This window comes from Sminthopsis crassicaudata, chromosome 6 (assembly GCF_048593235.1).
Source record: "Sminthopsis crassicaudata isolate SCR6 chromosome 6, ASM4859323v1, whole genome shotgun sequence".
Lineage (NCBI taxonomy): Eukaryota > Metazoa > Chordata > Mammalia > Dasyuromorphia > Dasyuridae > Sminthopsis > Sminthopsis crassicaudata.
In genome coordinates, this window is record NC_133622.1 from 241,075,801 (window position 1) to 241,089,847 (window position 14,047).

Here is a 14,047-nt window from a genome sequence, read left to right on the forward strand (position 1 = left end):
TGGAATGTAAAAAAAACAACTGACTGCTTCAGATGGATGGGAGGTTAGGGCAAAGAATAAAACAAAGCATATAATATTTATAAATAATTTTATAATACTTTATAATCTTAGAGCTATTGTAATTATTATCTATCTTAATCTACTTGTTATTTCAGCATTATCAACCAGTGGTAGTGACAAAAATGACTTTCCTATTGTGAATTATTCATTTTTAAGATGAATATACAGAAAAATGGCAGACCAAAATCTTACTATCGTGGAAGATTTTATTCTCTTGGGATTTTCTGAATTTCCCAATTTCCAAGGATTTCTTTTTGTTTTGTTTTTATTCATCTATATAAGTATCCTACTAGGGAATTGTCTCATCATTGTAATCACCAATGTGGAACCAGCTCTTCAAACACCCATGTATTACTTCCTTGGAAACTTCTCTTTTGTGGAAATTTGTTACACATCAGTCACTCTACCCAGAATGCTTATGAATCTTTGGAGCCAAAAGAGAAACATTTCTTTACTGTCCTGTGCTGTACAAATGTGTTCCCTTCTTATTCTGGCTGCTGTAGAAAGTTTCCTCCTAGCAGTGATGGCTTATGATCGTTACATGGCAATCTGTAAGCCCCTTTATTATCCTCTAATCATGAACCACAAAATGTGTGTCCAAATGGTGATTGGTTCCTGGATCACTGGAATTCCAGTTATAATAGGACAGACATACCAGGTCTTCTCTGTGCCCTTCTGTGGTTCTAACAAGCTCAATCATGTTTTTTGTGACATGCCTCCATTAATGAAATTAGCATGTGGAAACACATCTTGGAATAAGTTCTTTATTTATTTTGATTGTTTCCTATTTGGTTTGATTCCCTTTATCTTGATACTCTTCTCTTATATCAGAATCCTTAGTGCCATTCTGAAACTCCCCTCCACCACAGGCAGATCCAAAGCATTCTCTACTTGCTCTTCTCATCTTATTGTTGTTTGCTTATTCTATGGTTCTGGTCTCATTGCATATCTACAATCTATGTCCAGTTACTCAGACAGAATGGAGAAGATCTTTTCTCTAATATACACTGTAGTGACACCAATGTTTAATCCTTTGATATATAGTCTAAGGAACAAGGACTTCACTAAGGCAATGAAAAAACTTTTTGTTTTTGAATGTGTAGTTAAGTAAAAAATAAACAATTTCAATTACACATCACTGTATCCTGATTCATTTTCCAAATTTTTATAACCTTTTTTCTCTTCTTATGTCTTTCTAATTTTCATTACCTTTAAGTTATCATAAAACTTTTGGCATTTTTCCTCTCAATCCCTCCATGATATAAATAAATTATGGTATATGAATGTAATGGTATTTTATTCTGTAAGAAATGAAAAGCATGATGATTTTAGAGAAGCCTGGAGAAACTTAAATGAACTGATGCTAAATGAAATGAGCAGAAATAGATCATTAAACACAGCAACAGCAAGACTATACAATGATCAATTCTGATGGATGTGGCTTTCTTCAACAATGAGATGATTCAAACTAGTTTCAATTTTTCACTGATGAAGAGAGCCATCCACAACCAGAGAGAGGACCTTGGGGACTGAGTGTGGATCACAACATAACATTTTCACTCTTTCTGTTGTTGTTTGCTTGCATTTTTTCTTTCTAATTTTTTTTTCCTTCTTGATCTAATTTTTCTTGTACAAGGTGACATGTATATACACATATATTGAATTTAATATGTATTTCAATATATTTAATATGTATTGTACTATCTGCCATGTAGGGGAGAAGGTGGGGGAATGAAGGAGATAACTTGGAACAGAAGGCTTTCCAAGGGTCAGTGCTGGAAAATTACCCATGCATATGTTTTGTAAATAAAAAGTTTAATAAAAAATAAATTATAAAAAGTTTTATATGTGATCTAAGGAGAAACTATTCATTTATTTTGCTGTCATTGTGGTTGTTGTAGTTTTCAAGCACTATTAATAAAGAACTATCTACCAAAAGTGTGAGGTTGGGCCAGCTAGATGTTACATTAAATAGGTTTTTTTGACTCTGAGGTCTTTGTCCTAAGTTACAACATGCCTACAGACAATAACTGTGTCATCCTGATGAAATCACTTAACCCTGATTGCTTCCAAAAACGTGAAAGATCTTTTTTACTTTAATAATCTAGTCAAGAGCTTCTTAAACTTTCCCCACTAATTAGGAATTTTTGCTTCAGAAAGTTTTTATTTAGCTCTAGGTATGTATATGTATATATGTGTGTGTGTGTGTTTATATACATATATATATATACATATAAATATTTATAAAATAAGTATGCAACTTAAATATTTACAGAAAATAAATAATAATTTCACAACATGCATATTCAAATGAGACCCTATATGGAGTCAACAAAGCCCAGTTTAAATAACAAGCTGGGATTTAGATCAGTAGATCAGTAGATTAGATTATGCAGTATCTACAATGGTGACAGCAATAGTACTGTCAAGGATAATGATTACAAGTAAAATGTGATATTATTGAGAGATTCTACTTATCTTTGAGAAAAAGTTATTTTTCTTTCTGTTTTTTTTTTTTCCCCCTAACTTGAAATCAGAATATTCATGATTTTTTTCAACCTGTATGGGATTAGCTTTCTTGTAAATTGGAAACACACTGAATGTGATTTCTTTTGTTGTTTGTTTTTTGTAAACAAGCCTGGATTTAGGGATTGAAAACTTTCTCATTTGGTTTTCAGTCTCTGTGAGATTAGCAGTTAAACTTTTTGTCAATTGAAGCTATATAATGAAATCACAGCAATTTGTTTATTTACTAAAGATCTAAACCACTGAGAAGGAATAAAATTATATTGGTTTTCTAAATCATAAGTTTTGGAGAAGTAATTTCTATATAGATTTTGGTTAACTTTTTTTTTTTTTTTTTTATAGATATAGTATTTGAACACAGTGATCTAAATGTTGGTCAATAGTTTTCAAATGTAAGTCCAGAAGAGCAGTTACCAGAGTTTGACTCAGATCATAGCACTTAGAATTTAGAATACACTGAAAGTTTGTAAATTCCAAGCTCAAACCAAGCTGGATTATCTTGAAGAACTGCCACTCACTACAAAGATAAAGCAGGAACCAGATCCAAGAGAATATAAAATAAGATACAACAAATTATTCTTTCCAAAACTGTGCAGTCTCCGTTAAGTAAAAAATCCAAATAGAGGAAGAGATTCCTAAAATATGAATTAACAACAACTACAAAAAAAATATAATAATAAAAATGTCTATGAGCTAGGATATATCTCACTGACTTCCAAAGGAAAAGAAAATAAAACAATTACATAAAATTATCTTAAGTAAAGCCTCAATAGAGGAAAAAAAACATGTTGGCCTCAAATTCAAACTGACTAACTAGAGTAAATGATAGAAGAGTTGTGTTTTTTTTTTTAATTAAAAAGTATAATATACTAATATTATAAAACCAATATTTCTGAAAATATCAACTCTTACCAAAAGAACCATTGTGCTGACCTTACTGTTGGATACTTATGTAACCTAAACAGTTTATCAGCACTATGCCAGAAACTGAAGTGGTGGCAGGCTGTCCTCCATCACTTCTTCACTGAAATCAAAATCCAGAAGGCCTCCAGTAAAACTAGTTGACCCCCAAGTGAAGAAGAGAAGACTTTGAAGGAGACAATAAAGGATTTGGACCTTAATCCCTGGCTTCACTTGTGGTGATTACTGAACTGAAAGGAAGGCATCTCCCAGAGACCCCCAAAGAAACAGAAACAGAGGACATTACATTTTAGAGAGAATATTACACTTACAATTATCAGAAGAAGTGATACATGTACACTCTCAAGGTGTCTCTAAAGAACTTTGGTAATGCTTGTGAGAAATGGGAGACATTGGCAAAGTATTGTTCAGCATATTATTCCCACATTAAAGAGGGTGCTAGTAGTCTCTATGAGTAAAACCAAGTTTCAGTATCTTAAAAAAAATAAATAAAATGTTCAAAATTTAATATATCCCTCTTTGAAAAGGTCTTTCAGACTATTTTTGCCATTCCTGTAGTAGAGCCTTTTGAGATCATATTGATATGATCAGCCATAGATGGACACACTGCACATTGGTCCTGAGATCATGATGCTATTTGGTCACCTCTGATTGAGCAAGAAGGACCAATAACAACAGACTGTAAGCTTTTTGTTGGAAGGAGCAATAAATTTCCCTCTTTTTGTATGTACATACATTAGCACTATGCCTGATAAGTAGTAGGCACTTATTAATGTTGGTTGATTGAGCCAGATCCTCATAACAAGAACATGTCTAACCAGGAATATTCTAAAGCCTACTTGAAAAGACTTTTAAGAGTCAATTATTATTATTATTATTTTTAATTTTCAGTGTCACCACTCTCCTGTTAGAAAATGGCAAATACTAAATATTAAGGCCTGATTTGTTGACTTCTGTACTTATGAACATGATATAGAGAATATCAACATTTCAAATTATATTTTAAAAATATAACTTATTTACATTTTTGAGACCTGATTGTTAAACATTTACAATGTGTTCCTACATTAACCCTCCACCAAATTTTAATGAATATCTATACTACTGTGATCACTTGCCTGATACTTAGACCTAGAAATAATGACAGAGATTATATAACTCAAAACTCCAGCTTTAAAAAACAAAATAACAACTAGAGAATTGATATAAGTTCCCCTAAGATCATGTATATATTTAATATCTGTATTATATTTATTATTATTATATTATTATATTATTATCTTATATTATTTTATATCATTATTATTTTATTATATTATATATTATATTATATATATAATATAAAATATATATATTATATTATATATTATATTATATATAATATAATATATATTATATTATAATATATTATATATTATTATTATTTTATATTATTAATTATATTATTATTATTATTATTATTATTTTTAATATCTGGCATTTACAACACTTTTCCTTTGGATGCTTTTGTTACTTTAATGTTTGGATGTTTCCCCAGCTCAAATTCCTCTGGTTGTTTATCCCAAAGCCTGAGGGAAGAACCCTATTTATTGATTTATTTCACAGATAAAACTTATGGAGAAAGTAGGATTGATCAAATATATATATTTTTTTGCATTTTCTTTTGTTAGTCCATGATCAGAATGTTGCTGAAATCCCATTTTCTGCAGAAAGCCTTTCCTAATCTTCCTTAATCTTAGGTACTCCCATTGACATTGTTTTAGATACTGTGTAGACAATAACAAAAGGTAAAGATCTTTCTTTTAAGGAAATAACAATCCATCCAGATGAGATAGCATGTACACCTATAGATATTACAGAAAACACTGTGAAACATTGTCTTATGAGGAAAATATTTGTATCTAAAGGTATTAGATAAGGTTTCACATAGAAAGTCGTATTTGTGTTAAGCTTTGAAGAACACTGAATTCTAAGGGGTAATACTCAAAGGAAAGGCAATATACAAATGATGGGGGTTGAGGTCCCTTTACTATTCCTTTCTGATTGCCCAATCCCCATGACTGACCTTGATTCACAAATCCTGGTCAAAAGCACTCTTTTGAATATTCAGGCCCAGCCCCCACTATCTGCTCAGCTTCCCCCAGCCCCCCACCAGATCTGAGCTTCCTGAAAAGCCTGCCAAGAACTTGGGATACTGCCCATCATCCCCTTATAGGTATAAAAGAGTCAAGCTCGAAGTCTCTCTTTGCAGGAGCCCTTCCCCACAACACATAGTATCCTTCTGGCTATGTAAGGGTTTCTGTCCACCCAGCAGCCACCTTCGGCCCTGGCATCTTTCTAACTAAACTTTACTTCCAAATTTCTACAATAAACCTCTTTTTACATATCTAGGTTTTCGGGCCTGTAAATTCATTTACATGGGACACTACACTTCATGGGATCTTTGCACCGACAAACGGGGTTCCCCCTTTCCTTTCCCTGATCACAAATAGGCATGAGGTAGTGAAAACACCAAGGAGACTGTCATTTGTTTGGAATAATATTAAAACCAGTTTTAGTTTTATAGTGACAGTCAACACACATTTGTTAAGTATCTAGAACTGTTAAACATTGAGGATAGAATATAAAAAGAAAAAAGAGGTGTCTACACTCTACATGCAAATTTATGGGAAAACAATATACAAAAAGGGAAAAAGGGAAGTTAATTGCCACAGGATCATGGTGAACTTTAAAGGAGTGCATGCATGTGGGAATAAGGAGATGTTTGGATTGTATACTCTCTGAAAATGGAACTTTTAGGAGGAATTCATGTGTTTCTCTTATTCAGCTGAATTGCAAAGGAATGAATCTGGACATTTTAAAATCCAAAAACACATGATTCGTGACCCTGTTTTAAGTCTTTGCTTTCAGACATCTTGATTCACACTAACCTGAATATTTCATAAACTTTCAAATTTCTCTCTAGATGAGTCCTTATATTTCCCAAACTCCCAGAGTTCCAGAATTCTTCTCAGGGGACTTTGGAATCAGTGACATGGTGATCTATAATCACATGGCTTGACTTGGGGAAATCTTGGGAAATCCACTTTGCACTTAAAAAAATTTTCCCCTTCCCAATGTAAGCAGTTCACATGGGTTTAGGGGAGAGTACAAAATTGGGGAGGAGATAGGAACCATTGCCATTTCTGAAAGGAGCCTGTGTCTCCATCTTAACTGTCTTAGATTCCCCAAAATCGAGTGGAGTTTTTGAGAGGTAAAATGAGTTTTCTCCCAAAAATGTGACCTAAATTTTTGTGTCTAAATTTAAAAGGTATATGATAGAATTAATTTCAAATGATGCATTGGGGAAAGAGATTTTAGAAATATATATATATATATATATATATATATATATATATATATATATATATTAATATTGAAGTATTGTTCCTAGAAATTAAAATCTATATTTGATTTTTATTTTTTTAAAGGGTGTTAAAGCAGGTCTGGTAACTTGCCTAAAGAAGTCACATGTTTGTATTTCCTAAGTGGAAGAAAGATATTTAAGATACTATGTTGCTTTCTAAATTATATATTCTTGGCAATTAAGAAAAGTTATAAACATACAAACAAAAACAGCCAGATTAGTGCTGGAAGTCCCCGACCTGTTGGTGCCATATGGCATCCCATTGGCACATCCCAGAATTGTATGGCTCATCAGTCCAGTTTTTTCTGGAAACCCAGATTTGCTGGAAATCAGAGAGACAGAAAACTTACCCTGAAAGGGGTTTGAAACCAGATTCTCTGCTGGCAATAAGTGAGATTTGAAACCACAAAATAAAGGTGTCTGTGGTGAGTTTTTCTGTAGCTGGAACTGCTCTCTCCATGGGATTCTGTAAGAAACCAGATGTTGGCTTCCCTAAAAGAGTCTAGGACCAGCTAGCTCAAGTCTCTTTTGTGAACTGATCCGTTGATTTTTTTCAACTGCTATTGTATCCTCTTCTTCTAGCACATTGGGGCCATTTTTCTTGATAAGTATTTGAAAGATGATGTCTAGTCTCATCTCTCTGTCTCTCTGTCTCTCTGTTTCTCTTTCTCTGTGCCTCTCTCTCTGTCTCTATCTCTTTCTTTTTGGATCATGACTTTCAGGTGATCCAATTTTTTTTTTCCCCTGAAGCAATTGGGGTTAAGTGAATTACTCAGGGTCAAGAGCTAGGAAGTGCTACAATCAGATATTTCACATTGTCCTATTTTTTTCATTTTTTTTTTATTTTTTCCTTGGTTTTTTGTAAAGTCATAAGCTTCCTTTTGCCAATTCTAATTTTTATTCATTGCATTTACTGCCTTTATAATCCCATTTTAGCTCTACCTCTAATATTTTTTACTCAACAAACATGAACTAATGTATCAGGAAGAGAACAGAATCAGGAGAACATTGTTCATAGTAACAGCAATATTGTTTGATGAAGAATTGTGAATGAATTAGTTATTTTCAGCAGTACAATGAATCAAGAAATTCCCCCAAAAATCTAATGATAAACAGTATCTATCTGTATCTCTAAATAAATAATTGATATTGTTTGAATACTGAATGAGCCATGCTATTTATTGCTTACTCCAAGAACAAATGTGTGAGGTAAGGACAGCTAGTTTCATCATCCTCAAATTTTGAATTAGAGATGATAAAAGTGAGCCTAAAGTCAAGTGACTTATGTAAAACTTTTAAGTTTTTGAAACTCAGATAGAAATCATTAAAGCCAAACACACAGTAATGGTCCCCTGACTCCAAGCCCAGGGACCTTTCCATTAGTTCATGCTTTCTTATTAATAGATGGTTATAGCACTGGACTTACAGCCTAAAGTTCTCACTCCTCATTAAAAAGGGAAATCTGTCCAGGCAGAGAAATTGTCTCCAGAGAGGAGAATAGGTCAAGAATCTTTTCTATTTAAGAACACTGGCTGCATTCAACTCAATATAATTTCTGTAATATTTTAATAGAAGTTTGTTTTGTGACATAATCTGTGGTATTTCAAAATTATTAATATTTAAAAGATAGAGTGTGATGCAGTAGGATCTGCTTTGAGTGTGAAATGCAAACAGGGTTCAGTAGAAATTACAAACTTAGTAGGCTGATCTTGGACAAATCATGCTTCTATTCTGATCCCTCTTATGGAAAATTAGAATATTTATATTTAAAAAGGTAATATTTACAAAGTCTTATGAAAATAGAATAGAATGGGGGAGGGAAAATCTTTTACAAACCACAAAGCACTATATAAATGGCAGCTTGATGTACTTATTATTTTTATATTAAAGAATGAAACCATCTGAATATAATTTTATCATAATACAAAAAGGTAAGTAAGCTATATTCTACAATCTTACTTCAGTATCTTTCATTTTTGCTTAGAGCTTTTGTATTAATTGATTTCTAAACTTCCTGACTCAGGAAAATATAAAGATCTTATTCAGAGAACAAGATTCAGAAAAGAAAAAGAACACATTCAAGCGAAATTCTAACCACAGTCTCCTAGTACAGAGAAGTTTTATTCTGTGTAAACATTTGTATTATGCAAATGTGAAACATTATTATTTGAAACAAAACAATGGACAGGAATGGATTTGAAAAAGAATAAAACTTTCTCTTACTCTGTTTTTCTCTTTTTCCATTCCTCTGTCTCTCTCTTTCTCCTTCTCTCTCTCTCATAGTTCATTGTCTATAAAAGACTACTCTATGATTATTCTCATTCCAGTTAAGATGTGTTTAATTATCATAAATGATTAAGTAAGATATGAACAATGAGTAGGAAATATGAAATAGGAGATTTATTCTTACATTTAGAATTATGTTATTTTATACTATGAAAGAAATAGTTCAAAAGAACGCTTCATGCATGAGAATATCCAAGTATATTTCCTACTCAGTCACATACTTCTCTTTTGATATTACCTATGTTGATCAACACATTTTTCCTGAGAGATGACTAACCATCTAGATATACACACCAAGGGAGGAGGAGGTGTCTATAACCCAAATGTATTGTGTCTATTAAAAAATAATTTAATTTCCTTGTAGTAAGGATTTTACAAATAAATTCCCTACTTCCACTTGCATTTTAGTATTAAAAACTGCCAACTTTTCAGAGCTAAGACTTAGGAAGAGAGACTATCGAAACACCACTTTCCTTTGGGTGAAAAAAGACATTGCCAGTTAACTCATATGTTGATCCAACAGAGCTGATATTCTCTAGCTATTCCTCTTTATTAATGACTGTTGTGTTTTATTCTACAGTCATTTCTGTTATATATTTCATTTCTAATCTAATGATTTTTATAGAACATCATTCATCTAATCTCTGAATCTGGACCTATTCTGTCTCTTTCTAATTCTACAATGAATTGGTGATTAACTAGGCTTTCTCATATATTCTGCCTTCCAATTATTCAAAAGACCTAGAAATAGGAAGACAAAGACTTCCTTAATTTACTTGAAATTCAAGATCTGCTGCAAAGAATTTCAATCTATAGGAAATTAATGATATTGGATATAGAGTATCAGATGAGATCCAAAAGTATCTGCTGATAAGATTTGGGTATACAAATGAATAAAGTACAGAATGAATCAAGTATAAAAATGATATCAATTTGATATAATAATATTGACTATGTTTAAACTTTAAAACCTTTGATAATAAAATACTTTTTTATAGTATCAGGAAATTATTTCTACATGAATTATAATTTCCAGTATTCCTTATAGAGAATATCCCCCCCAACAAAAAGATGCTTCAATAGGGAATTGTTTTTGGTTCCTCAATAATAATTTCTACAATGATAGAGAATTTGAAGCTAGAAATGAGAGCATGCCATTCAAAACATGAACAAATAGCATTTAGAAGAAATATTATATGTTGAACATGCTAAAGATAACAAGAATTTAAAAATATATGTTGTAGATTATCAATAATGTAAATATAGACTGAAAAAAAATCACATTTTTTTCAAATACAGAATGATTTTGGAATGTAAAAAAAAACTGACTGCTTCAGATGTATGGAAGGTTAGGGCAAAGAATAAAACAAAGCATATAATATTTATAAATAATTTTATAATACTTTATAATGTTAGAGCTATTGTAATTATTATCTATTTTGATCTATTTGTTATTTCAGAGTTATCAACCAGTGGTAGTGACAAAAATGACTTTCCTATTGTGAATTATTAATTTAAAGATGAATATACAGAAAAATGGCAGACCAAAATCTTACTATCGTGGAAGATTTTATTCTCTTGGGATTTTCTGAATTTCCCAATTTCCAAGGATTTCTTTTTGTTTTGTTTTTATTCATCTATATAAGTATCCTACTAGGGAATTGTCTCATCATTGTAATCACTAATGTGGAACCAGCTCTTCAAACACCCATGTATTACTTCCTTGGAAACTTCTCTTTTCTGGAAATCTGTTACACATCTGACATCCTACCCAGAATGCTTATGAATCTTTGGAGCCAAAAGAGAAACATTTCTTTAGTGTCATGTGCTGTACAACTGTGTTTCTTTCTTATTCTGGGTGCCGTAGAGAGTTTCCTCCTGGCAGTGATGGCTTATGATCGTTACATGGCAATCTGTAGGCCCCTTTATTATCCTCTAATCATGAACCAAAAAATGTGTGTCCAAATGGTGATTGTTTCCTGGATGACTGGAATTCCAGTTATAATAGGACAGACATACCAGGTCTTCTCTGTGCCCTTCTGTGGTTCTAACAAACTCAATCATGTTTTTTGTGACATGCCTCCATTAATGAAATTAGCATGTGGAGACACATCATGGGATAAGTTCTTTATTTATTTTGATTGTTTCCTATTTGGTTTGATTCCCTTTATCTTGATACTCTTCTCTTATATAAGAATCCTTAGTGCCATTCTGAAACTCCCCTCCACCACAGGCAGATCCAAAGCATTCTCTACTTGCTCTTCTCATCTTATTGTTGTTTGCTTATTCTATGGTTCTGGTCTCATTGCATATCTACAATCTATGTCCAGTTACTCAGACAGAATGGAGAAGATCTTCTCTCTAATATACACTGTAGTGACACCAATGTTTAATCCTTTGATATATAGTCTAAGGAACAAGGACTTCACTAAGGCAATGAAAAAACTTTTTTTTATTGAATGTGTAGTTAAGTAAAAAGTAAACAATTTCAATTACACATCACTGTATCCTGATTCAATTTCCAAATTTTTGTAACCTTTTTTGATCTGATTATGTCTTTCTAATTATCATTACCTTCAAGTTATCATAAATCTTTTGGCATTTTTCCTCTCAATCCCTCCATGATATCAATAAATTATGGTATATGAATGTTATGTAATATTATTCTGTAAGGAATGAAAAGCATGATGATTTTAGAGAAGCCTGGAGAAACTGATATGAACTGATGCTAAATGAAATGAGCAGAAATAGATCATTAAACACAGAAACAACAAGACTGTACAATGATCAATTCTGATGGATGTGGCTGTTTTCAAAAATGAGATGATTCAAACAAGTTCCAATTTTTCACTGATGAAGAGAGCCATCCACAACCAGAGAGAGGACCTTGGGAATTGAGTGTGGATCACAACATAACATTTTCAGTCTTTCTGTTGTTGTTTGCATGCATTTTGTTTTCTTTCTCATATTTTTCTTTCTTGATCCAATTTTTCTTGTACAAGATAACGTGTATATATACATATATTGAATTTAACATGTATTTTAACATATTTAATAAATATTGTACTACCTTCAATGTAGGGGAGAAGGTGGGGGAATGAAGGATATAATTTGGAACAGAAAGCTTTGCAAGGGTTAGTGTTGGAAAATTACCCATGCATATGTTTTGTAAATAAAAAGCTTTAATAAAAAATAAATTATAAAAAGTTTTATATGTGATCTAAGGAAAAACTATTTTTTTTTTTTTTTGCTGTCATTGTGGTTGTTGTAGTTTTCAAGCACTATTAATATAGAACTATCTTTCTACCAAAAGTGTGAGGTTGGGCTAGCTATATGTTACATTAAATAGTTTTTTTTTGACTCTGAGGTCTTTGTCCTATGTTAGAACATGCCTACGGACAATAACTGTGTTATCCTGGTGAAATCACTTAACCCTGATTGCTTCCAAAAAAGTGAAAGATCATTTTTACTTTAATAATCTAGTCCAGAGCTTCTTAAACTTTCCCCACTCATTAGGAATTTTTGCTTGAGAATTTATTTATGTCCCTCCAGGTATGTATATGTATGTGTGTGTATACATACATACATACATACATACATACATATATATATATATATATGATAAGTATGCAACATAAATATTTACAGAAAGTAAATAGTAATTTCACAACATGCATATTCAAATGAGACCCTATATGGAGTCAACAAAGCCCAGTTTAAATAACAAGCTGGGATTTAGATCAAAATCATGTAGTATCTACAATGGTGACAGCAATAGTACTGTCAAGGATAATGATTACAAGTAAAATGTGACATTATTGAGAGATTCTACTTAATTTTGAGAGAAATTTATTTCTCTTTCTGTTTTTTTTTTCTTTTTTTCTTTTTTTTTCCCCTAACTTGAAATCAGAATATTCATGATTTTTTTGAACCTGTATTGGATTAGCTTTCTTATAAATTGGAAACATACTGAATGTGATTTCTTTTGTTGTTTGTTTTTGTAAACAAGCCTGGATTTAGGGATTGAAAACTTTCTCATTTGGTTTTCTGTCTCTGTGAGATTAGCAGTTAAACTTTTTGTCAATTGAAGCTATTTAATGAAATCACAGCCATTTGTTTATTTACTTAAGATCTAAACCACTGAGAAGGAATAAAATTATACTGGTTTTCTAAACCATAGGTTTTGTAGAAGTCGTTTCTATATAGATTTTGGTTAACTTTTTTTTTTTTTTTTTTTTTTAATAGATATAGTATTTGAACACAGTGATCTAAATGTTGGTCAATAGTTTTCAAATGTCAGACCAGAAAGGCAGTTACCAGAGTTTGTCTCAGATCATAGCACTTTGAATTTAGAATACACTGAAAGTTTGTAAATTCCAAGCTCAAACCAAGCTGGACTATCTTGAAGAACTGCCACTCACTACAAAGATAAAGCAGGAACCAGATCCAAGAGAATATAAAATAAGATACAACAAATTATTCTTTCCAAAATTGTTCAGTCTCCGTTAAGTAAAAAATCCAAATAAAGGAAGATATTCCTAAAATATGAATTAACAACAACTACAAAAAATATAATAAAAAAATGTCTATGAGCTAGGATATATCTCACTGACTTCCAAAGGAAAAGAAAATAAAACAATTACATAAAATTATCTTAAGTAAAGCCTCAATAGAGAAAAAGACATGTTGGCCTCAAAGTGAAACAGATTAACCAGAGTAAAATATAGGAGAGATTTTTTTAAATTAAAAAGTAGAATATACTAATATTATAAAAACAATATTTCTGAAAAAATCAACTCTTACCAAAAGAACCATTGTGCTGACCCTACTGTTGGATGCTTATGTAAC

General features: G+C 31.7%; 2 protein-coding genes across 2 annotated transcripts; both read left to right on the plus strand.

The window, feature by feature from the left end:
- The first annotated feature begins 232 nt into the window (after positions 1-232).
- On the plus strand, positions 233-1,171 carry LOC141547488 (olfactory receptor 10AG1-like). The gene has a single exon (XM_074275888.1). It carries the CDS (start codon positions 233-235, stop codon positions 1,169-1,171), a length of 939 nt encoding a protein of 312 aa, XP_074131989.1.
- Positions 1,172-10,735: 9,564 nt separating this feature from the next.
- Positions 10,736-11,707, plus strand: LOC141545767 (olfactory receptor 10AG1-like). Its single transcript, XM_074273018.1, has one exon. It carries the CDS (start codon positions 10,736-10,738, stop codon positions 11,672-11,674), a length of 939 nt encoding a protein of 312 aa, XP_074129119.1. The 3' UTR covers positions 11,675-11,707.
- Positions 11,708-14,047: the final 2,340 nt, after the last annotated feature.